This window comes from Aristolochia californica, unplaced genomic scaffold, assembly GCF_029961685.1.
Source record: "Aristolochia californica isolate CCGP_79_NKW_82.1479 unplaced genomic scaffold, dmAriCali1.0.hap1 SCAF_10, whole genome shotgun sequence".
Lineage (NCBI taxonomy): Eukaryota > Viridiplantae > Streptophyta > Magnoliopsida > Piperales > Aristolochiaceae > Aristolochia > Aristolochia californica.
The window spans coordinates 8,345,401-8,370,703 of NW_027181771.1; the positions used below are offsets into that span (position 1 = coordinate 8,345,401).

General features: G+C 38.5%; 2 protein-coding genes and 5 pseudogenes across 2 annotated transcripts; 5 read left to right on the forward strand and 2 right to left on the reverse strand.

Moving 5' to 3' along the window:
* Nucleotides 1–2,347: 2,347 nt before the first annotated feature.
* Nucleotides 2,348–4,114, forward strand: LOC137942865 (uncharacterized; annotated as a pseudogene).
* Nucleotides 4,115–4,773: 659 nt separating this feature from the next.
* On the forward strand, nucleotides 4,774–6,540 carry LOC137942866 (uncharacterized; annotated as a pseudogene).
* Nucleotides 6,541–7,199: 659 nt separating this feature from the next.
* LOC137942867 (uncharacterized) lies at nucleotides 7,200–8,966 on the forward strand (annotated as a pseudogene).
* Nucleotides 8,967–9,625: 659 nt separating this feature from the next.
* LOC137942868 (uncharacterized) lies at nucleotides 9,626–11,392 on the forward strand (annotated as a pseudogene).
* A 2,479-nt stretch (nucleotides 11,393–13,871) lies between these two features.
* Nucleotides 13,872–16,578, reverse strand: LOC137942764 (ferric reduction oxidase 2-like). Its single transcript, XM_068788506.1, has 7 exons — nucleotides 16,485–16,578; nucleotides 16,274–16,376; nucleotides 15,931–16,122; nucleotides 15,606–15,840; nucleotides 14,903–15,492; nucleotides 14,110–14,798; nucleotides 13,872–14,014 (listed from the first exon to the last, which is right to left on the reverse strand). Exons 1-7 carry the CDS (start codon nucleotides 16,576–16,578, stop codon nucleotides 13,872–13,874), a joined length of 2,046 nt encoding a protein of 681 aa, XP_068644607.1.
* A 1,715-nt stretch (nucleotides 16,579–18,293) lies between these two features.
* Nucleotides 18,294–19,956, forward strand: LOC137942869 (uncharacterized; annotated as a pseudogene).
* Nucleotides 19,957–22,377: 2,421 nt separating this feature from the next.
* Nucleotides 22,378–25,157, reverse strand: LOC137942871 (ferric reduction oxidase 2-like). The gene is made up of 7 exons (XM_068788593.1): nucleotides 24,992–25,157; nucleotides 24,780–24,882; nucleotides 24,447–24,643; nucleotides 24,112–24,338; nucleotides 23,409–23,998; nucleotides 22,616–23,304; nucleotides 22,378–22,520 (listed from the first exon to the last, which is right to left on the reverse strand). The coding sequence occupies exons 1-7, from the start codon at nucleotides 25,155–25,157 to the stop codon at nucleotides 22,378–22,380; spliced, it is 2,115 nt and encodes a 704-aa protein (XP_068644694.1).
* Between the last annotated feature and the right edge of the window lie 146 nt (nucleotides 25,158–25,303).

A 25,303-nucleotide genomic window follows, 5' to 3' on the forward strand; every position in this document is an offset into this window, starting at 1 on the left:
GAATAGATTGTACCGATTTTCTTACCCCGAGCCAGTACCAATGCCCCTTTGGTGACCTTCCAGGTGTTATCTGAGAACACCACTGAATGGCCACAATCATCAAGCCACCCAATAGAAATGAGGTTCTTCTTCAACTCAGGAATGTGCCTGACCTTTTGTAAGGCCCATATGTTCTTATTAGGGAGTGCAATTTCAATGTCTCCCATCCCCCACCACGTTCAAGGCCTCTCCATCAGCCAGATATACCTTGCCAAAGTCACCTGCAACATAGTTTTGCATTATCTCCTGATGGTAAGATGTATGGAAGGAAGCCCCTGAATCTAGTATCCAGTCATCAACTGGACTATGAACTACAAGCAATAGTGCACCCGGTAGTTCTTCCGTTACTGCATTGGCACTATCATTCTCGGTCTTCTTAGGGCTTTTACAGTTTCTCTTTATGTGGCCAACTTTGCCACAATTGCAGTAAGTTGCCTGCTGACCAGGCCTTGACTTGCTCTTGCCCCTGCTCTTTGATTTTGATTTGTTTCTGTTTGAGTTCTTGTCATGTGATCTCCCCCGATAATCAACATTCAATGCTGAACTCAAACCCGAGGTCTCTCCTGAATCTCTCCTGCACACCTCCTTAGCCAAAATCAAATCACAAATATTATCATATTTCAACTTTGATTTACCGGCAGAATTACTCACAACCATTCTCATGGCTTCCCAACTATTTGGCAATGAAGCCAATAGTATCAGTGACGTATCTCATCACCAAATTCAATTTCAACAGATGAATTGATTTGTGATAGTATTAAAAACATTCAGATGTTGTGCAACAGATGTACCTTCTACCATCTTCATATTGAATAGCTTTTTCATCAAATAAACTATATTATTCGCTAAAGGTTTTTCGTACATACTGGACAAAGCCTCTATGAGACCCACAGTCGTCTTCACCTTACTGACGTTGTGTGCAACGGATCTCGACAGGATTTGTCGAATAATCCCCAGAACCTGTTGACCTAACTGATTCCAATTGTTTTCTTCCATTTTTTCCGGTTTCTTCCCCAACAGTGGAAGATGGAGTTTCCTCCCATGGAGGTAGTCCTCTATCTACATCCTCCAAAATTCAATGTCTTTGCCATCGAATTTCTCGATCCCCGATACCTTCACTTCATCTCCAGCCATCATTTTCCCCTCAGACCCGAGCCTGAGCTTTGCTTCCAGTTGTTACGTAAAAAATCGATGACAATAACAAGACAAGTAATCACATGGCACAAAGATTTTACGTGGTTCAGCAAATTGCCTACATCCACGGAGCTGCAGAGGATTTTATTTTATGATAAGAGGTTCAAATACAAAAGTCCCTGATTTCCCACAAAGAAATCACAACGACTCAAATACAACGTCCCGAGAGAGTCTCTCTCTCTGTGTCTTCTCACTGCAAGACACTACCCATCGCCCTTCTCTTCTGGAAATGGCGTCGCCCTTCTCAGCCTCTCGAGCCTTCTCTGTTCAAAACAGAGTCGCCTTTCTCAGCCTTCTCTTCTGGCAACGATGAGGCACAACAACCTCTCTTCCAGAAACAATCAACAGCCTCTCTTCCGGCAACGGCGAGGCACAATAGCCTCTCTTCCAGCAAAGGCGAAGCACAACAACCTCTCTTCCGGCAACAGCGAGGCACAACAACCTCTCTTCCGGCAACGACAAGAATGGTCCCGAGCAGCTGTTTCTGGGCTGCAACAGTGACGACCTCGCTCTTTCGGCGGCAGCGTTCGCTTGCTACAAGATCGAGTCTCGCATTGCTCTATTTCCAGCAACAGCGTCGAAGCCCCTTTTTTCTTTGCTCTTTGTAAGTCCCGAAGACATGTCAAGGAGAAGAAATCAAATCGGACAGAGGGAGATTTAAATTTTCCCTTGAGTGTAGCATAAGCCAAAGGGCAAAATAAAATCACAAATGCCCTTCATATCCTGCTCCCACATGTGGACCAGACTCCACCGTGATCAACAAATGTGACTTCAGGTGGTAATATAGTTAATTCAGATAGAGATTTTTTTGAAGTTTTAAAAATGAGTCTCTTAATGAGGAATGGAGGTGGAGTGGTACAACGGATCCAGTACAGTTGAGATGTTGTTGTCGTGATTCATGAAATTTTATCACATCTTAAAAGAAAAGAATCTGTTTTAGATTCACAGTGTGAGTTCTTCTTTTTTCTTGGCATAGCTTTGTTCCCTTCTTTCTTTTCCCTTGTCTTGAACGAAATGAGACTTTTTTCCTGCTGAATTTACAGTTTTTTTTCAATCTATGTTGTCCATATCATGGTTAAACTGACCTCTTCTCAATTTGGAACTGTCTACAAAAATGTATGAGAATATGGGAAGTCAAGCTGGCATGCAGGGCCCCCCATTGAATCCTCAGCCTAACCCCTTTGGGAATACCTTCTATGATGCTGGATCAGGACTCATCTAAGGTGGATTAGGAGCATATGGTGAACGAATTTTGGGTTCAACCTCTCAGTATGTGCAAAGCAATGTATGGACATTCGAAGTATATGTACCATGACTATATACAGGTACCCATGGATAGATCCATAGGCACTCACAAACACAAGAGGAATTTACTTTCAAAACTTGATCAGTCTCCATGTCTTTTAGTTTTGACTTCTTCTAGTGATCAATTTGCAAAAACAAGTAGGCTGATGGTCCTGACTTAAAACCATTATAACTAACTAAAATGGGGACATTGGGATCAATCAGCTGATTATCATGGACAAACTAGAGCTTGTCAAATTGTGTTTTGATCTATCTTATCATAAGGTTTCAGTATGTTTTTTAAACTATTCTTCAGCTAAATCATTGAACTGGTAAAACACGGCATGACGAAATATTAGTTTTGTTTGTGAAGAGGTGGAGAAGTGCTTCAAATAGCCATAAAAACGAATACATTGTTTGACGAAATGTTAGTTTTGTTTGTGAAGAGGTGGAGAAGTGCTTCAATTAGCCATAAACACGAATATATTGTTTTTTATGTTATAGTTATTATAGGAGTTGTAAATTTTCTTACAAGTGCTTTCTGGTCAGATAAGCAGTACTTCTCAGATCCCCAGTTCTACTTTCAAGTGAAAACCAGTATGTGAGGAACAAGTTGAAGGTGATCTTGTTCCCGTTCCTACATAGAGTAAGCAATGTGTTCAAACTTATCTTTGCACTATTGATTGTTAATTACTGACCCGAGGAAGTATGTTCAGTGGTCAACCAAAAAGGTTACTGGTCTTGTGTGCCTTGGCAAGAATGATATTTCTGATGGAAATAAAATTTGGTCTTCTCGATGAGGCTTTGGAGGTCTTTTTTTCTGGATTGTTTGTCGAAATGTCATGGGACATTCATCAATCATGAATTGTTGGTGCAACAGACTTTAGGATTAGTACAAATAGCATGATGGATAAATTTTCAAGGCTGCTTCTGCATCCTATCTCTTGTTCACTTTCAAGAAAGTAACCGACATCCTGATAGGCTATTTATTAAAAATGCTATTAATTTATTTGCTTCATTTAGGGTCACTGAACAAGGATAACAGAGGCAGTGGGAGGCAGACTCTCCTCCAAACCTCCTATCTATGATATAAATGTTCCTGACTTGTACATTCCCTTTATGGGTTTTGGGACCTAAGTAGTTCTTGCTGGCTTTTTGTTGGGCCTTCTTGGAAAGTAAGTGCAAAAATACTTTTACTTTCTCCATTTGTTATATTCAAGTCTCTTTCCAAGTTAAAAAAAACGTTCAAGTCACTATTTTACATCTATCTTCTCTTGTCATCCTACACAGGTTTACTCTTGAAGCTTTGAGTATACAATTTACAACAGGACTCCTTGGATGGTTCGTGGAGGCATTACTTCTTAAAGTTACAATGTACATGTTTGGGAGTGGTGAGGCCCCATTATTGGATATGGTTTCTTATTTTGGTTATGCATTCACCGGGATTTCCATGGCTATAATAGCAAGGATGGTGAAAGTGAATTTGAATTCAGTCTACTTATCCAAAATTGTTAGTGCATGCCCACGAGGGAAAGTGAAGACATATGAAATTCACTTTCACTTGCTCCAGTGTAAAATGAGTAAAAGTGAAATCTGAGGGTTTACCCTTTGAATTCACTTTCACTCGCTCACTCGATGCTCTCTATATCCTTCTCTCTCTCGTCACTACTCGCTTGCTACAAGATCGAGTCTCGCATTGCTCTATTTCCAGCAACAGCGTCGAAGCCCCTTTTTTCTTTGCTCTTTGTAAGTCCCGAAGACATGTCAAGGAGAAGAAATCAAATCGGACAGAGGGAGATTTAAATTTTCCCTTGAGTGTAGCATAAGCCAAAGGGCAAAATAAAATCACAAATGCCCTTCATATCCTGCTCCCACATGTGGACCAGACTCCACCGTGATCAACAAATGTGACTTCAGGTGGTAATATAGTTAATTCAGATAGAGATTTTTTTGAAGTTTTAAAAATGAGTCTCTTAATGAGGAATGGAGGTGGAGTGGTACAACGGATCCAGTACAGTTGAGATGTTGTTGTCGTGATTCATGAAATTTTATCACATCTTAAAAGAAAAGAATCTGTTTTAGATTCACAGTGTGAGTTCTTCTTTTTTCTTGGCATAGCTTTGTTCCCTTCTTTCTTTTCCCTTGTCTTGAACGAAATGAGACTTTTTTCCTGCTGAATTTACAGTTTTTTTTCAATCTATGTTGTCCATATCATGGTTAAACTGACCTCTTCTCAATTTGGAACTGTCTACAAAAATGTATGAGAATATGGGAAGTCAAGCTGGCATGCAGGGCCCCCCATTGAATCCTCAGCCTAACCCCTTTGGGAATACCTTCTATGATGCTGGATCAGGACTCATCTAAGGTGGATTAGGAGCATATGGTGAACGAATTTTGGGTTCAACCTCTCAGTATGTGCAAAGCAATGTATGGACATTCGAAGTATATGTACCATGACTATATACAGGTACCCATGGATAGATCCATAGGCACTCACAAACACAAGAGGAATTTACTTTCAAAACTTGATCAGTCTCCATGTCTTTTAGTTTTGACTTCTTCTAGTGATCAATTTGCAAAAACAAGTAGGCTGATGGTCCTGACTTAAAACCATTATAACTAACTAAAATGGGGACATTGGGATCAATCAGCTGATTATCATGGACAAACTAGAGCTTGTCAAATTGTGTTTTGATCTATCTTATCATAAGGTTTCAGTATGTTTTTTAAACTATTCTTCAGCTAAATCATTGAACTGGTAAAACACGGCATGACGAAATATTAGTTTTGTTTGTGAAGAGGTGGAGAAGTGCTTCAAATAGCCATAAAAACGAATACATTGTTTGACGAAATGTTAGTTTTGTTTGTGAAGAGGTGGAGAAGTGCTTCAATTAGCCATAAACACGAATATATTGTTTTTTATGTTATAGTTATTATAGGAGTTGTAAATTTTCTTACAAGTGCTTTCTGGTCAGATAAGCAGTACTTCTCAGATCCCCAGTTCTACTTTCAAGTGAAAACCAGTATGTGAGGAACAAGTTGAAGGTGATCTTGTTCCCGTTCCTACATAGAGTAAGCAATGTGTTCAAACTTATCTTTGCACTATTGATTGTTAATTACTGACCCGAGGAAGTATGTTCAGTGGTCAACCAAAAAGGTTACTGGTCTTGTGTGCCTTGGCAAGAATGATATTTCTGATGGAAATAAAATTTGGTCTTCTCGATGAGGCTTTGGAGGTCTTTTTTTCTGGATTGTTTGTCGAAATGTCATGGGACATTCATCAATCATGAATTGTTGGTGCAACAGACTTTAGGATTAGTACAAATAGCATGATGGATAAATTTTCAAGGCTGCTTCTGCATCCTATCTCTTGTTCACTTTCAAGAAAGTAACCGACATCCTGATAGGCTATTTATTAAAAATGCTATTAATTTATTTGCTTCATTTAGGGTCACTGAACAAGGATAACAGAGGCAGTGGGAGGCAGACTCTCCTCCAAACCTCCTATCTATGATATAAATGTTCCTGACTTGTACATTCCCTTTATGGGTTTTGGGACCTAAGTAGTTCTTGCTGGCTTTTTGTTGGGCCTTCTTGGAAAGTAAGTGCAAAAATACTTTTACTTTCTCCATTTGTTATATTCAAGTCTCTTTCCAAGTTAAAAAAAACGTTCAAGTCACTATTTTACATCTATCTTCTCTTGTCATCCTACACAGGTTTACTCTTGAAGCTTTGAGTATACAATTTACAACAGGACTCCTTGGATGGTTCGTGGAGGCATTACTTCTTAAAGTTACAATGTACATGTTTGGGAGTGGTGAGGCCCCATTATTGGATATGGTTTCTTATTTTGGTTATGCATTCACCGGGATTTCCATGGCTATAATAGCAAGGATGGTGAAAGTGAATTTGAATTCAGTCTACTTATCCAAAATTGTTAGTGCATGCCCACGAGGGAAAGTGAAGACATATGAAATTCACTTTCACTTGCTCCAGTGTAAAATGAGTAAAAGTGAAATCTGAGGGTTTACCCTTTGAATTCACTTTCACTCGCTCACTCGATGCTCTCTATATCCTTCTCTCTCTCGTCACTACTCGCTTGCTACAAGATCGAGTCTCGCATTGCTCTATTTCCAGCAACAGCGTCGAAGCCCCTTTTTTCTTTGCTCTTTGTAAGTCCCGAAGACATGTCAAGGAGAAGAAATCAAATCGGACAGAGGGAGATTTAAATTTTCCCTTGAGTGTAGCATAAGCCAAAGGGCAAAATAAAATCACAAATGCCCTTCATATCCTGCTCCCACATGTGGACCAGACTCCACCGTGATCAACAAATGTGACTTCAGGTGGTAATATAGTTAATTCAGATAGAGATTTTTTTGAAGTTTTAAAAATGAGTCTCTTAATGAGGAATGGAGGTGGAGTGGTACAACGGATCCAGTACAGTTGAGATGTTGTTGTCGTGATTCATGAAATTTTATCACATCTTAAAAGAAAAGAATCTGTTTTAGATTCACAGTGTGAGTTCTTCTTTTTTCTTGGCATAGCTTTGTTCCCTTCTTTCTTTTCCCTTGTCTTGAACGAAATGAGACTTTTTTCCTGCTGAATTTACAGTTTTTTTTCAATCTATGTTGTCCATATCATGGTTAAACTGACCTCTTCTCAATTTGGAACTGTCTACAAAAATGTATGAGAATATGGGAAGTCAAGCTGGCATGCAGGGCCCCCCATTGAATCCTCAGCCTAACCCCTTTGGGAATACCTTCTATGATGCTGGATCAGGACTCATCTAAGGTGGATTAGGAGCATATGGTGAACGAATTTTGGGTTCAACCTCTCAGTATGTGCAAAGCAATGTATGGACATTCGAAGTATATGTACCATGACTATATACAGGTACCCATGGATAGATCCATAGGCACTCACAAACACAAGAGGAATTTACTTTCAAAACTTGATCAGTCTCCATGTCTTTTAGTTTTGACTTCTTCTAGTGATCAATTTGCAAAAACAAGTAGGCTGATGGTCCTGACTTAAAACCATTATAACTAACTAAAATGGGGACATTGGGATCAATCAGCTGATTATCATGGACAAACTAGAGCTTGTCAAATTGTGTTTTGATCTATCTTATCATAAGGTTTCAGTATGTTTTTTAAACTATTCTTCAGCTAAATCATTGAACTGGTAAAACACGGCATGACGAAATATTAGTTTTGTTTGTGAAGAGGTGGAGAAGTGCTTCAAATAGCCATAAAAACGAATACATTGTTTGACGAAATGTTAGTTTTGTTTGTGAAGAGGTGGAGAAGTGCTTCAATTAGCCATAAACACGAATATATTGTTTTTTATGTTATAGTTATTATAGGAGTTGTAAATTTTCTTACAAGTGCTTTCTGGTCAGATAAGCAGTACTTCTCAGATCCCCAGTTCTACTTTCAAGTGAAAACCAGTATGTGAGGAACAAGTTGAAGGTGATCTTGTTCCCGTTCCTACATAGAGTAAGCAATGTGTTCAAACTTATCTTTGCACTATTGATTGTTAATTACTGACCCGAGGAAGTATGTTCAGTGGTCAACCAAAAAGGTTACTGGTCTTGTGTGCCTTGGCAAGAATGATATTTCTGATGGAAATAAAATTTGGTCTTCTCGATGAGGCTTTGGAGGTCTTTTTTTCTGGATTGTTTGTCGAAATGTCATGGGACATTCATCAATCATGAATTGTTGGTGCAACAGACTTTAGGATTAGTACAAATAGCATGATGGATAAATTTTCAAGGCTGCTTCTGCATCCTATCTCTTGTTCACTTTCAAGAAAGTAACCGACATCCTGATAGGCTATTTATTAAAAATGCTATTAATTTATTTGCTTCATTTAGGGTCACTGAACAAGGATAACAGAGGCAGTGGGAGGCAGACTCTCCTCCAAACCTCCTATCTATGATATAAATGTTCCTGACTTGTACATTCCCTTTATGGGTTTTGGGACCTAAGTAGTTCTTGCTGGCTTTTTGTTGGGCCTTCTTGGAAAGTAAGTGCAAAAATACTTTTACTTTCTCCATTTGTTATATTCAAGTCTCTTTCCAAGTTAAAAAAAACGTTCAAGTCACTATTTTACATCTATCTTCTCTTGTCATCCTACACAGGTTTACTCTTGAAGCTTTGAGTATACAATTTACAACAGGACTCCTTGGATGGTTCGTGGAGGCATTACTTCTTAAAGTTACAATGTACATGTTTGGGAGTGGTGAGGCCCCATTATTGGATATGGTTTCTTATTTTGGTTATGCATTCACCGGGATTTCCATGGCTATAATAGCAAGGATGGTGAAAGTGAATTTGAATTCAGTCTACTTATCCAAAATTGTTAGTGCATGCCCACGAGGGAAAGTGAAGACATATGAAATTCACTTTCACTTGCTCCAGTGTAAAATGAGTAAAAGTGAAATCTGAGGGTTTACCCTTTGAATTCACTTTCACTCGCTCACTCGATGCTCTCTATATCCTTCTCTCTCTCGTCACTACTCGCTTGCTACAAGATCGAGTCTCGCATTGCTCTATTTCCAGCAACAGCGTCGAAGCCCCTTTTTTCTTTGCTCTTTGTAAGTCCCGAAGACATGTCAAGGAGAAGAAATCAAATCGGACAGAGGGAGATTTAAATTTTCCCTTGAGTGTAGCATAAGCCAAAGGGCAAAATAAAATCACAAATGCCCTTCATATCCTGCTCCCACATGTGGACCAGACTCCACCGTGATCAACAAATGTGACTTCAGGTGGTAATATAGTTAATTCAGATAGAGATTTTTTTGAAGTTTTAAAAATGAGTCTCTTAATGAGGAATGGAGGTGGAGTGGTACAACGGATCCAGTACAGTTGAGATGTTGTTGTCGTGATTCATGAAATTTTATCACATCTTAAAAGAAAAGAATCTGTTTTAGATTCACAGTGTGAGTTCTTCTTTTTTCTTGGCATAGCTTTGTTCCCTTCTTTCTTTTCCCTTGTCTTGAACGAAATGAGACTTTTTTCCTGCTGAATTTACAGTTTTTTTTCAATCTATGTTGTCCATATCATGGTTAAACTGACCTCTTCTCAATTTGGAACTGTCTACAAAAATGTATGAGAATATGGGAAGTCAAGCTGGCATGCAGGGCCCCCCATTGAATCCTCAGCCTAACCCCTTTGGGAATACCTTCTATGATGCTGGATCAGGACTCATCTAAGGTGGATTAGGAGCATATGGTGAACGAATTTTGGGTTCAACCTCTCAGTATGTGCAAAGCAATGTATGGACATTCGAAGTATATGTACCATGACTATATACAGGTACCCATGGATAGATCCATAGGCACTCACAAACACAAGAGGAATTTACTTTCAAAACTTGATCAGTCTCCATGTCTTTTAGTTTTGACTTCTTCTAGTGATCAATTTGCAAAAACAAGTAGGCTGATGGTCCTGACTTAAAACCATTATAACTAACTAAAATGGGGACATTGGGATCAATCAGCTGATTATCATGGACAAACTAGAGCTTGTCAAATTGTGTTTTGATCTATCTTATCATAAGGTTTCAGTATGTTTTTTAAACTATTCTTCAGCTAAATCATTGAACTGGTAAAACACGGCATGACGAAATATTAGTTTTGTTTGTGAAGAGGTGGAGAAGTGCTTCAAATAGCCATAAAAACGAATACATTGTTTGACGAAATGTTAGTTTTGTTTGTGAAGAGGTGGAGAAGTGCTTCAATTAGCCATAAACACGAATATATTGTTTTTTATGTTATAGTTATTATAGGAGTTGTAAATTTTCTTACAAGTGCTTTCTGGTCAGATAAGCAGTACTTCTCAGATCCCCAGTTCTACTTTCAAGTGAAAACCAGTATGTGAGGAACAAGTTGAAGGTGATCTTGTTCCCGTTCCTACATAGAGTAAGCAATGTGTTCAAACTTATCTTTGCACTATTGATTGTTAATTACTGACCCGAGGAAGTATGTTCAGTGGTCAACCAAAAAGGTTACTGGTCTTGTGTGCCTTGGCAAGAATGATATTTCTGATGGAAATAAAATTTGGTCTTCTCGATGAGGCTTTGGAGGTCTTTTTTTCTGGATTGTTTGTCGAAATGTCATGGGACATTCATCAATCATGAATTGTTGGTGCAACAGACTTTAGGATTAGTACAAATAGCATGATGGATAAATTTTCAAGGCTGCTTCTGCATCCTATCTCTTGTTCACTTTCAAGAAAGTAACCGACATCCTGATAGGCTATTTATTAAAAATGCTATTAATTTATTTGCTTCATTTAGGGTCACTGAACAAGGATAACAGAGGCAGTGGGAGGCAGACTCTCCTCCAAACCTCCTATCTATGATATAAATGTTCCTGACTTGTACATTCCCTTTATGGGTTTTGGGACCTAAGTAGTTCTTGCTGGCTTTTTGTTGGGCCTTCTTGGAAAGTAAGTGCAAAAATACTTTTACTTTCTCCATTTGTTATATTCAAGTCTCTTTCCAAGTTAAAAAAAACGTTCAAGTCACTATTTTACATCTATCTTCTCTTGTCATCCTACACAGGTTTACTCTTGAAGCTTTGAGTATACAATTTACAACAGGACTCCTTGGATGGTTCGTGGAGGCATTACTTCTTAAAGTTACAATGTACATGTTTGGGAGTGGTGAGGCCCCATTATTGGATATGGTTTCTTATTTTGGTTATGCATTCACCGGGATTTCCATGGCTATAATAGCAAGGATGGTGAAAGTGAATTTGAATTCAGTCTACTTATCCAAAATTGTTAGTGCATGCCCACGAGGGAAAGTGAAGACATATGAAATTCACTTTCACTTGCTCCAGTGTAAAATGAGTAAAAGTGAAATCTGAGGGTTTACCCTTTGAATTCACTTTCACTCGCTCACTCGATGCTCTCTATATCCTTCTCTCTCTCGTCACTACTCGACCTCATCGTTGCCCCCCCCACCGCCCCCCCCCCCCCCTCCCCCCCCCCCCCCCCCCCCTCTCGTCATTTCTCACCCTTGTCCTTGTCCTCAGTTTCACTGTTGCTCGACCTTGTCGTTGCTCCCTTCCCTCTCGCTCGACCTCTACAACTCGGCCCCACCCTCCCTTGTTGTCGTGTTTCTTCCTTCTCCTCTCACCGCCCACACTCTCAAAACCGAACCACCGAACAATTTATTTTTAAAATTATTTTATTATTTTATATTACACTAAAATCTTTCTTATTTTATTAATAAAATAACTTATTTATTACTTTTAATAGTATATTAAATTCTTCGCAGTGAATTTCCCAATTTTGTTGGGACGGTTTTTTTATTTTCCTTTTTTTCTCTTTTTGCTTTTCATTTGTTTAATTATTCTCTTTTTTCCCTTCTTCTCATTCTTCTCCTTCTTTCCTTTTTCTTTTTTTTATTTTTTTCCATTTTTTCTTTTTTCTTTCCTTCCTTTATTTTCTTCTATTTTTTCACCTTTTCTTCCTCTATTTTTGCTTTTTTCTTTTTCCTCCTTTCTTTGTTGTCCTTTTTCCTTGTGGAAGAAAAGAACAAAATTTGAAAAAATGAGAAATTTGAATTTCTCCCGAGGAAATTGGGAAATTTGATAGGAGGGGGTACACTTTTCTAATGAATTTTCCAATTTTTTTTTGGAGGGTACCCTTTCCCAGTGAATTTCTCACTTCTTTGTGTGAGAGGTTTTTTTCTTCTCTTTTCTTTTTCCATTTTCTTCATTCTTCTCCTTCTTTCCTTTTTCCTTTTATTTTATTTTTTTATTTTTCATGTTTCCCCTTTTTTCCTTCTCTTCATTTTTTTCATTATTCATTCCTCCTTTTTTCCTTTTCTTTTTCGTTCTTCTCCTTTGTCCTTGTGGGAAAAGAGAAAACAATTTGGGGGAAAAAGGGAAAGTTAAATTTCTACTAATGAAATTCCCAAAAAAAATTTCCTTGGGAATTTTACTAGGAGAAATTTCCAATTTTGCTACGATAAGGTACCATTTCCAACTCAAGTATGTATCTATTTATAACGAAATTCTATTCACGTAGAATGATTTTAGTCTCGTAACAATTGGAATGCAAGGACTCCTTAGGACGAAATAAATTTTTGAGCAAAGAAAGTATATTACCCAATGCTTATTCCTCATATTGGAAGTTGTTTTATTTTGAAGCAAATAAGTGAGAAAGGGCTATCATAGAAAAGTTCTAAGGATGAGGATATAAATGTTATTATGCTCGTATTTTTTACGCTTTTTGTTAATTTTTGTTTCTATATTAAATTATCATCTCGACATTATTGTTATAATTATGTCTGGACAAACTAATGGTCCTATGACTCTTCCCTTCACTATCCAACCTAGTAACTAAGACAACTATAAAAAAATTGAAAATCTGGTGACTTGTCCTACAACACATAAATACAAATAAAAAAATCCACATGACGGTTTCATTGTATTCCTCCTCATGTTGGGAATTTTTTCCTTGTTGCATGAAAAACATTCCATAGCAATGGTCTACAAATTAAAAAAAATTATATTTCATTGCAATTCAATAAAATGATAGTATTTATCTTCTCAATATACATATATATTTTTACTCCATTTTGAAGTGATGTCAATATTGGTAAAAAGATAATTAAACCCAATTGATTAGGGTTAGATTGTACACAATCCCCATATTGGGTTAGGTTTTGAGCTTCTATGGTTGAACCAAGAAAGATTAAGGAAAAAAATCTCACAATTTAATTATATAATTTTATTGTTTTGAAGTAACATCGACACTAGTTTAACCACTAATCAAACACAGTTGATTCGGATTAGATTGGCCCAATGTATTATTGGGTTTTATAACATCGATAATAATGTTAATTAAATATTATAAATTATAAACTAATTTTTAATGAAATCACCCACAACCACTCATTAGTTTCGACTTAATTCATAATGTCAAATATATATTTTTCATTGACAGAATTAACATATATACTGCTTAATGGGTTCTTAATGTATAAAAGGTTGCTTGGAGAGAGAGAGAGAGAGAGAGAGAGAGAGAGAGAAAGGAACATGAACAAGATTAATAATGAAAAGTTTGTAAACCTTGCCTCTATTCACCAAAAAATAAAAATAAAATAAAAAAATTAGTTACAACATCTCTCTTAAACTCATTCTAAGTTGGGAAGTGGAAAGGAATAAAAAAATCAAAGCATGGAAATGTTAAATAAAGGTGACCGTCTAAGGCATCCTACAAGATAGAACCAGATTATTCCACATTTTGTTAACAAGCTCTTCAAGAGTAATCTAACTTCACTTCAAGGTTTGCTTAGTATTTTCATCTCATTAATGGGACACGTCTGATCTGTCGTTACCAGCTAAAGCTGATGGATTCAAAATGCAGGTTATCAGCCAAACCAGCAGAACAGATCGCTGCCACACGTTGCCGCATCCCTTTTGGCCCGCTGGCTAATACTCCAACGCTTGATTCATCACATGACTCCAATAGTATTTCTGCCATGGAAATTAAATCCGAGCTTCAGTCGTCATTACCATGAGAGGATTAGAAAATAAACAACAAATCAAAGTTTGGTTATGTATATGCTTACTTTCAATGTCCGATCTCTTGCCATAGTGAACCCTGATGGATTGACTGAGTGACTGATGAGGCTGACTCTCCAATTCTCTGTCACCATTATTGAACGACGACCCATCTTCGATGACTATCGCTTCCATGGCACTCCGCTTCTTATTCCATAGAACCGCAGCAGTAGATGCAGCAGCTATGGATAAACAGATGAACAACATGTTGAGCAACGATCTTGAAATGTGAGGGAAGATCATGTTAGTGTCGTGGTCAATTGGGTAGAAATAATAACGTGTGGTGATCCCCAGCAATATCAGGAACATAACGAAGGAGCTGGAGATGATTGCGGCAAGCCAAAGCCAGCCGTTGGGACCCAAAACAGCTGAGATCGGGGCATGACACGGGTTAGTCTTGAACCACAAGGTTCGCTGGAGATGTTTCTGCTTGTTGTTTTCACTGTTGGGTCCTTCTCTAGTTACATAGGCGTCGATTAGCAGCCGCAAGCGGGACATATCACACCCAGTTCCGGCGAGAGGTAGGAGGAGGTCGGTCATGGAGAGTTGTTCTGAGTTCCTGAAGATACAAACGAGCTGCACTTGTGGTAGTACTACTTGTTGCTCGAGTGTTGAGCTCTGGAAGATTAATTCTCGAATGATGGATATGAATGGAGTGATCCCGCTGCCTCCGCTAACCATCACAAGCTTGTCGTGCCTATAGTTTGAAGAAAAATTCACAAGGTTAATCAGATAATTAATGGATGAAGCCATACTAACGGACAAAATTGGATTATGGAGCACAAAATTTCATACAGTTACCTGAAGAAGTTGGTAGAAGAAGGTGATCCGTAAGGTCCTTCAACTGAAACATCCAAGTGGTCCACCGGAGATGGAGAAGAGAGTATCTGATATAGTTTCCGTGACCAGAGTCCTTCACTCTTGATGACGACACTGAGCTTATCTTGTTCCAAGCTGCTATTGGAGGTGATTGTGAAAGGGTGCCACTGTAAGCGGGAAATACTCGGCACATTTACAAACATTATGCTCGTAGGCGAATAGCTCAACCCTGGACTCTTGGAGAAGCTGAGCTCGAGTGTTTTGCAAGGGAGGAGACGGGCGGCGAGCAATCGAACTCGTTGTCGAGATTGCAGGAATCGCAAGCAACGGTCGACCAAGAAGAGGTATATGCTAGGAAGAATAAGTCCAAAAATGGCAAGGCCATAGAAGGAGGTGCCGACATGGACTATGAAGAAGAAGAAGAAGAGAAAGTAGAGATGGTGCGTGTAGTAGAAGACCTCGAACATCTTTCGTCTCACCCTTCCAGAACTTGTAACCCACATGAGCAACCCACAAATCAAAGCTAATTCGCCTGCAACATTCGACACTCCAATCATATCCCACTTCAGCATCTGCTCCATTGAAACAACAACAAGAAAAGTCAGGAATCATCATGGAGTCGACTCGATTGATAGAATTTGTGCAAATATTCAGAAGAAGAAATCGAGATGCCAGATATATGTACCTGAGAAATCTGTTTTTTTGCAGCCCAATAGACAATGTAACATAATCCATGAGCAGTGAAGAGGACCATGACGATATGTCCAAGCCATATGTGATACTTGACGCTGGCCTCCGAGGTGAGTCCCACCAATGGCAACAGAGACGATCCTCGAGTGACGGGGAAGAAGAGAAAGGAGAAACAGATAGTTCCAACGAGGCCTAATCGGAGACCTGCACTTTCTAGCTTCGCTTCCCACCTGATCATACATTCCAAAATCAGTCATCTTATAACTTCTCTTACGGGTTAGAATAAATAACACAATATGATACTGATCTAGATCTCTTACAGTTTCTCGCCCTGATGGTGAGCAGATGTAGCATTCATCTTGGCATAGCTGCTGTGTAAATACATTGTCAAAGCCCAGACAAGCAGTGCAAGAAACATGGCGAAGAAGGTCAGCTCTATTCCTGAAACGATTCCAAGTGGACCCTTCACTAGCACTGGTCGTCTCCAGAGAGAAAGAAGACTGCTGGCTTCACTCTTAGCCCCGGTACTGCAATTAAATAATGAGAATACATGTAGATTCAATCAAATAGTATTCCGCTATGGATTTCTTTTCCATTCAATACAACTACTGATCCATAGAGGCAGAAAAACAAAGAAAGGGAAGGCAAAGATGAATTAAATACCTCTTCTTTTGGTAGGATTTAATATTTTTGCCAAGATGGAGATAGATGCACCCCAAAACAGACATGAACAGAACAGGTAACACGAACGTCAATAGGTCCGCCCCTACAATAACAAGTAAAAATTGTTCGAGAAAGAAAAGAAAAGAAAGATTTTAAAGAAACTGAAAAAAAAAAGTAGCAAATGAGCATTGTATCTGCAGAAGAACAATACCTTCTGTCCCAAAATATGTGGAATCGACTCGAGCAGTGATCATAGCCTGCCACTTCATGTAATAGCTTGTTGGGTATATTACCCACAGAAGCATCCACCCAGCAAACAGCACTCCAATCAGGAGTCCAATGGCTGCTCGAGCAAGTCTTGTCGCCACAACCTCCATGAGTACCCTCGTGCACACACCAATGCTAAGTTTTGAGATGAGAGAGAAACTGAGTTAGGTCCCTTATTTATACCCAAAAGCTAAGTAAACATATTGGACCTGCAGTTTCCAAATTCATCCCTTCTGGCTTTGGTAAAAATAATTGTACTGGAACAACGCTTTCCTAATTCGTTTGGTAAGAATAATCAGAGAGGAACTGTAGTTTCCAATTTCTACCGGGCTTTCTTAGTGCCGTCGTCAATATTGATCGGACGGTCCAAGTTTATTCTTTTAATTACAAATTTCTCACTCTTCTGCATGGATCTCACGCGTTCACAACTTTCACCGTCTCTCTGCGTCCCGCATCCTCCTGGATCGGACCACTTCCTTCCTTCTCTCTTTCTGCAGGCGTCGGACAAAAATCCTCGCCGTAGACGTCGGACGAGGACATTTGTTCGAGGTAATTTCTTCTCAATTTTTTTCGATATTTTTTTATGATAGATGCTTTCATGTTCTATTTGTTCGTTAGGATTACCGATCCGGAGGTAAAACAATCTCTTTCTTTTGCAGAGTTTGAAGCTTGGATTGCGGAATTATGTAATATATCTCAATATTTTTTCGGATCCTTTCTTTTTCTTTTTCGAAGTTCTTCGCTGATCTTGTTTGTGTGCGTCGTTTTGTCGTTTGATTTAAGCGTCAGGATGTGGTGCGGTGACAAGTTTTTCAATTTGATAGGGGTTTTTCACTTTTGTTCCTTGCTGAATGACTCCAATTGGTTGCACTGTTATTCCACTTACAGGTGCGGTGACAAGTTTTTCAATTTGATAGGGGTTTTTAACTTTTGTTCCTTGCTGAATGATTCCAATTGGTTGCACTGTTATTCCACTTACAGAACGCGCTGGACTGTATTTATATACAAGTGAACTGTGTAGCCTAAAAAGACTACGCATGCAGATTTTGAAAATTTTCGTCAAAAGAATTCGCAATGTAGTGTATGTACGGTGTGTGCTTTTCTTCTAGGATGCTAAACTCTACTTCAATTATCCATGCTTTCGTATGTTAGTTTGTCTTTATTGGATGAGTTTGCGGCAGATGGAGTGCTTCAATTTGTTCTGCATTTCATTTAAGTAATTCTTTATCACTGAGATAACATCAAGATCCTAACATACCATCTCTTACTATTTTAAGGTATCGAGAGAGCTAAAATATGTGCTTGTATTGTTCGAATAATTCTGAGGACAATGTTCATCTGGATCATAAAAGACGAATTCTCTCTTAGTTTGTAAGGGCTTGTATAGATAGTTTTCAGAAGAATGTGACTTCAGGTGGTAATACAGTTAATTGAGATAGAGATTTTTTTGAAGTTTTAAAAATGAGTCTCTTAATGCGGAATGGAGGTGGAGTGGTACCACGGATCCAGTACAGTTGAGATGCTGCTGTCGTGATTCATGAAATTTTATCACATTTTAAAAGAAAAGAATCCGTTTTAGTTTCTCAGTGTGAGTTCTTTTTTTTTCTTGGCATAGCTTTGTTCCCTTCTTTCTTGTCCCTTGTCTTGAAGGAAATGAGACTTTTTTCCTGCTGAATTTACAGTTTTTTTTCAATCTATGTTGTCCATATCATGGTTAAACTGACCTCTTCTCAATTTGGAACTGTCTACAGAAATGTATGAGAATATGGGAAGCCAAGCTGGCATGTAGGGCCCCCCATTGAATCCTCAGCCTAACCCCTTTGGGAATACCTTCTATGATGCTGGATCAGGACTCATCCGAGGTGGATTAGGAGCTTATGGTGAACGAATTTTGGGGTTCAAGCTCTCGGTATGTGCAAAGCAATGTATGGACATTCGAAGTATATGTACCATGGCTATATAAGGGTACCCATGGATAGATCCACAGGCACTCACAAACACAAGAGGAATTTACTTTCAAAACTTGATCAGTCTCCATGTCTTTCAATTTTGACTTCTTCTAGTGATCAATTTGCAAAAACAAGTAGGCTGATGGTCTTGACTTAAAACCATTATAACTAACTGAAATGGGGACATTGGGATCAATCAGCTGATTATCATGGACAAACTAGAGCTTGTCAAATTGTGTTTTGATCTATCATATCATAAGTTGCCAGTATGTTTTTTAAACTATCCTTCAGCTAAATCGTTGGACTGGTAAAAGACGGCATGACGAAATGTTAGTTTTGTTTGTGAAGAGGTGGAGAAGTGCTTCAATTAGCCATAAACACGAATACATTGTTTTTTATGTTATAGTTATTATAGGAGTTGAAAATTTTCTTACAAGTGCTTTCTGGCCAGATAAGCAGGTACTTCTTTGATCCCCAGTACTACTTTCAAGTGAATGACCAGTATGTGAGGAACAAGTTGAAGGTGATCTTGTTCCCGTTCCTACATAGAGTAAGCAATGTGTTCGAACTTATCTTTGTACTATTGATTGTTAATTAATGACCTGAGGAAGTATGTTCAGTAGTCAACCAAAAAGGTTACTGGTCGTGTGTGCCTTGGCAAGATTGATATTTCTGATGGAAATAAAATTTGGTCATCTTGACGAGGCTTTGAAGGTCATTTTTTTTTCTGGATTGTTTGTCGAAATGTCATGGGACATTCATCAATCATGAATTGTTGGTGCAACAGACTTTAGGATTAGTACAGACCGCATGATCGACAATTTTCATGGCTGCTTCTGCATCCTATCTCTTGTTCACTTTCTAGAAAGTAACCGACATCCTGGTAGGCTATTTATTAAAACTGCTATTAATTTATTTGCTTCATTTAGGGTCACTGAACAAGGATAACGGAGGCAGTGGGAGGCACTCTCCTCCAAACCTCCTATCTATGATATAAATGTTCCTGACTTGTACATTCCCTTTATGGGCTTTGGGACCTATGTAGTTCTTGCTGGCTTTTTTTGTTGGGCCTTCTTGGAAAGTAAATGCAAAAATACTTTTACTTTCTCCATTTGTTATATTCAAGTCTCTTTCTAAGTTCAAAAAAACGTTCAAGTCTCTATTTTACATCTGTCTTCTCTTGTCATCCTACACAGGTTTACTCTTGAAGCTTTGAGTATGCAATTTACAACAGGACTCCTTGGATGGTTCCTGGAGGCATTACTTCTTAAAGTTACGTTGTACATATTAGGGAGTGGTGAGGCCCCATTATTGGATATGGTTTCTTATTTTGGTTATGCATTCACAGGGATTTCCATGGCTATAATGGCAAGGATGGTGAAAGTGAATTTGAATTCACTCTACTTATCCAAAATTGTTAGTGTGTGTCCACGAGGGAAAGTGAAAGTGAATGAAGTATGTAATTAACTTTCACTCGCTCCAATGTAAAACGAGTAAAAGTGAAATATGAGGGTTTACCCTTTGAATTCACTTTCACTCGCTCACTCGATGCTCTCTATATCCTTCTCTCTCTCGTCACTACTCGACCTCGTCGTTGCCCACCTCCCTCTCGTTGTTACTCACCCTTGTCCTTGTCCTCTCTTTCACTGTTGCTCGACCTTATCGTTGCTCCCTTCCCTCTGGCTCCACCTCTCGCCACAACTCGGCCTCACCCTCCCTTGTTGTCGTGTTTCTTCCTTCTCCTCTCACCGCCCACACTCTCAAAACCGAACCATGAATAATTTATTTTTAAAATTATTTTATTATTTTATATTACACTAAAATCTTTCTTATTTTATTAATAAAATAACTTATTTATTACTTTTAATAGTATATTATATTCTTCTAAGTGAATTTCCCAATTTTGTTGGGACGGTTTTTTTCTTTTTCTTTTTTCCTCATTTTGCTTTTCATTTGTTTAATTATTCTCTTTTTTCCCTTCTTCTCATTCTTCTCCTTCTTTCCTTTTTCTTTTTTTTTCTTTTTTTCTGTTTCTTCTTTTTTCTTTCCTTCCCTTATTTTCTTCTGTTTTTTCACCTTTTCTTCCTCCTTTTTTGCTTTTTTCTTTTTCCTCCTTTCTTTGTTGTCCTTTTTCCTTGTGGAAGAAAAGAACAAAATTGGAAAAAATGAGAAATTTGAATTTCTCCTGATGAAATTGGGAAATTTGCTAGGAGGGAGTACTCTTTTCTAATGAATTTTCCAATTTTTTTTGGAGGGTACCCTTTCCCAATGAATTTTTCACTTCTCTGTGTGAGAGGTTTTTTTCTTCTCTTTTCTTTTTCCATTTTCTTCATTCTTCTCCTTCTTTCCTTCTTCCCTTTTTTTATTTTTTTATTTTTCATGTTTACCCTTTTTTCCTTCTCTTCATTTTTTTCTTTATTGATTCCTCCTTTTTTTCCTTCTTCTCCTTTTTCCTTGTGGGAAAAGAGAAAAAAAATTGGGGGAAAAATGGGAAAGTTGAATTTCTACTAATGAAATTCCCAATTTTTTTTCCTTGGGAATTTTACTAGAAGAAATTTCCAATTTTTCTACGATAAGGTACCATTTCCAACTCAAGTATATATCTATTTATAACGAAATTCTATTCACGTAGAATGTTTTTAGTCTCGTAACAGTTGTAAAGCAAGGACTCCTTAGGACGAAATAATTTTTTGAGAAGAGAAAGTATATTACCCAATGCTTATTCCTCATATTGGAAGTTGTTTTATTATGAAGCAAATAAGTGAGAAAGGGCTAGCTTAGAAAAGTTCTAAGGATGAGGATATAATTGTTATTATGCTCGTATTTTTTACGCTTTACGTTAATCTTTTGTTTCTATATTAAATTATCATCTCGACATTATTGTTATAATTATGTCTGGTTTCCCTTCACTATCCAACCTAGTAACTAAGACAACTATAACAAATTTGAAAATCTGGTGACTTGTCCTACAAATCCACTTGATGGTTTCATTGTATTCCTCCTCCTCATGTTGGGAATTTTTTCCTTGTTGCATGAAAAACATTTCATAGCAATGGTCTACAAATTAAAAAAAAATTATTTCATTGCAATTCAATAAAATGATAGTATTTATCTTCTCAATATACATATATATTTTTACTCCATTTTGAAGTGATGTCATTATTGGTAAAACGATAATTAAACCCAATTGATTAGGGTTAGATTGTACACAATCCCCATATTGGGTTAGGTTTTGAGCTTCTATGGTTGAACCAAGAAAGATTAAGGAAAAAAATCTCACAATTTAATTATATAATTTTATTGTTTTGAAGTAACATCGACACTAGTTTAACCACTAATCAAACACAGTTGATTCGGATTAGATTGGCCCAATGTATTATTGGGTTTTATAACATCGATAATAATGTTAATTAAATAATATAAATTATAAAATAATTTTTAATTAAATCACCCACAACCACTCATTAGTTTCGACTTAATTCATAATTTCAAATATATATTTTTCATTGACGGAATTAACATATATACTGGTTAATGGGTTCTTAATGTATAAAAGGTTGCTTGGAGAGAGAGAGAGAGAGAGAGAGGAACATGAACAAGATTAATAATGAAAAGTTTGTAAACCTTGCCTCTATTCACCAAAAAATAAAAATAAAATAAAAAAATTAGTTACAACATCTCTCTTAAACTCATTCTAAGTTGGAAGTGGAAAGGAATAAAAAAATCAAAGCATGGAAATGTTAAATAAAGGTCACCGTCTAAGGCATGCTACAAGATAGAACCAGATTATTCCACATTTTGTTAACAAGCTCTTCAAGAGTAATCTAGCTTCACTTCAAGGTTTGCTTAGTATTTTCATCTCATTAATGGGGCACCTCCGATCTGTCGTTACCAGCTAAAGCTGATTGATTCAAAATGCAGGTTATCAGCCAAACCAGCAGAACAGATCGCTGCCACACGTTGCCGCATCCCTTTTGGCCCGCTGGCTAATACTCCAACGCTTGATTCATCACATGACTCCAATAGTATTTCTGCCATGGAAATTAAATCGGAGCTTCAGTCGTCATTACCATGAGAGGATTAGAAAATAAACAAGAAAATAAAGTTTGGTTATGTATATGCTTACTTTCAATGTCCGGTCTCTTGCCATAGTGAACTCTGACGGATTGACTGAGTGACTGATGAGGCTGACTCTCCAATTCTTTGTCACCATTATTGAACGACGACCCATCTTCGATGACCATCGCTTCCATGGCACTGCGCTTCTTATTCCATAGAACCGCAGCAGTAGATGCAACAGTTATGGATAAACAGATGAACAACATGTTGAGCAACGATCTTGAGATGTGAGGGAAGATCATGTTAGTGTCGTGGTCAATTGGGTAGAAATAATAACGTGTGGTGATCCCCAGCAATATCAGGAACATAACGAAGGAGTTGGAGATGATTGCGGCAAGCCAAAGCCAGCCGTTGGGACCCAAAACAGCTGAGATTGAGGCATGACACGGGTTAGTCTTGAACCACAAGGTTCGCTGGAGATGTTTCTGCTTGTTGTTTTCACTGTTGGGTCCTTCTCTAGTTACATAGGCGTCGATTAGCAGCCGCAAGCGGGACATATCACACCCAGTTCCGGCGAGAGGTAGGAGGAGGTCGGTCATGGAGAGTTGTTCTGAGTTCCTGAAGATACAAACGAGCTGCACTTGTGGTAGTACTAGTTGTTGCTCGAGTGTTGAGCTTTGGAAGATTAATTCTCGAATGATGGATATGAATGGAGTGATCCCGCTGCCTCCGCTTACCATCACAAGCTTGTTGTGCCTATAGTTTGAAGAAAAATTCACAAGGTTAATCAGATAATTAATGGATGAAGCCATACTAACGGACAAAATTGAATTATGGAGCACAAAATTTCATACAGTTACCTGAAGAAGTTGGTAGAAGAAGGTGATCCGTAAGGTCCTTCTACTGAAACATCCAAGTGGTCCGCCGGAGATGGAGAAGAGAGTATCTGATATAGTTTCCGTGACCAGAGTCCTTCACTCTTGATGACGACACTGAGCTTATCTTGTTCCAAGCTGCTATTGGAGGTGACTGTGAAAGGGTGCCACTGTAAGCAGGAAATACTCGGCACATTTACAAACATTATGCTCGTAGGCGAATAGGTCAACCCTGGACTCTTGGAGAAGCTGAGCTCGAGTGTTTTGCAAGGGAGGAGACGGGCGGCGAGCAATCGAACTCGTTGTCGAGATTGCAGGAATCGCAAGCAACAGTCGACCAAGAAGAGGTATATGCTAGGAAGAATAAGTCCAAAAATGGCAAGGCCATAGAAGGAGGTGCCGACATGGACTATGAAGAAGAAGAAGAAGAGAAAGTAGAGATGGTGCGTGTAGTAGAAGACCTCGAACATCTTTCGTCTCACCCTTCCAGAACTGGTAACCCACATGAGCAACCCACAAATCAAAGCTAATTCGCCTGCAACATTCGACACTCCAATCATATCCCACTTCAGCATCTGCTCCATTGAAACAACAACAAGAAAAGTCAGGAATCATCATGGAGTCGACTCGATTGATAGAATTTGTGCAAATATTCAGAAGAAGAAATCGAGATGTCAGATATATGTACCTGAGAAATCTGTTTTTTTGCAGCCCAATAGACAATGTAACATAATCCATGAGCAGTGAAGAGGGCCATGACGATATGTCCAAGCCATATGTGATACTTGACGCTGGCCTCCGAGGTGAGTCCCACCAATGGCAACAGAGACGATCCTCGAGTGACGGGGAAGAAGAGAAAGGAGAAACAGATAGTTCCAACGAGGCCTAATCGGAGACCTGCACTTTCTAGCTTCGCTTCCCACCAAATCATACATTCCAAAATCAGTCATCTTATAACTTCTCTTACGGGTTAGAATAAATAACACAATATGATACTGATCTAGATCTCTTACAGTTTCTCGCCCTGATGGTGAGCAGATGTAGCATTCATCTTGGCATAGCTGCTGTGTAAATACATTGTCAAAGCCCAGACAAGCAGTGCAAGAAACATGGCGAAGAAGGTCAGCTCTATTCCTGAAACGATTCCAAGAGGACCCTTCACTAGCACTGGTCGTCTCCAAAGAGAAAGAAGACTGCTGGCTCCACTCTTAGCCCCGGTACTGCAATTAAATAATGAGAATACATGTAGATTCAATCAAATAGTATTCCGCTATGGATTTCTTTTCCATTCAATACAACTACTGATCCATAGAGGAAGAAAAACAAAGAACGGGAAGGCAAAGATGAATTACATACCTCTTCTTTTGGCAGGATTTAATATTTTTGCCAAGATGGAGATAGATGCACCCCAAAACAGACATGAACAGAACAAGTAACACGAACGTCAATAGGTCCGCCCCTACAATAACAAGTAAAAATTGTTCGAGAAAGAAAAGAAAAGAAAGATTTTAAAGAAACTGAAACAAAAAAAGTAGCAAATGAGCATTGTGTCTACAGAAGAACAATACCTTCTGTCCCAAAATATGTGGAATCGACTCGAGCAGTGATCATAGCCTGCCACTTCATGTAATAGCTTGTTGGGTATATTACCCACAGAAGCATCCACCCAGCAAACAGCACTCCAATCAGGAGCCCAATGGCCGCTCGAGCAAGTCTTGTCGCCACAACCTCCATGAGTACCCTCGTGCACACACCAATGCTAAGTTTTGAGATGAAAGAGAAGCTGAGTTAGGTCCCTTATTTATACCCAAAAGCTAAGTAAACATATTGGAACTGCAGTTTCCAAATTCATCCCTTCTGGCTTTGGTAAAAATAATTGC

Coding starts and splice junctions, on each gene's coding strand:
- LOC137942764 (XM_068788506.1), bottom strand. CDS start 16,578: ATGCTTCTGTGGGTAATATACCCAACAAGCTATTACATGAAGTGGCAG. Junction 16,123..16,273: donor AAATCCTACCAAAAGAAGAG/GTATTTAATTCA, acceptor CGGGGCTAAGAG/TGAAGCCAGCAGTCTTCTTT. Junction 14,015..14,109: donor CAAGAGATCGGACATTGAAA/GTAAGCATATAC, acceptor TTTCCATGGCAG/AAATACTATTGGAGTCATGT.
- LOC137942871 (XM_068788593.1), bottom strand. CDS start 25,157: ATGGAGGTTGTGGCGACAAGACTTGCTCGAGCGGCCATTGGGCTCCTG. Junction 24,339..24,446: donor TACATCTGCTCACCATCAGG/GCGAGAAACTGT, acceptor TTTGGTGGGAAG/CGAAGCTAGAAAGTGCAGGT. Junction 23,305..23,408: donor TCTTCTACCAACTTCTTCAG/GTAACTGTATGA, acceptor TTCAAACTATAG/GCACAACAAGCTTGTGATGG.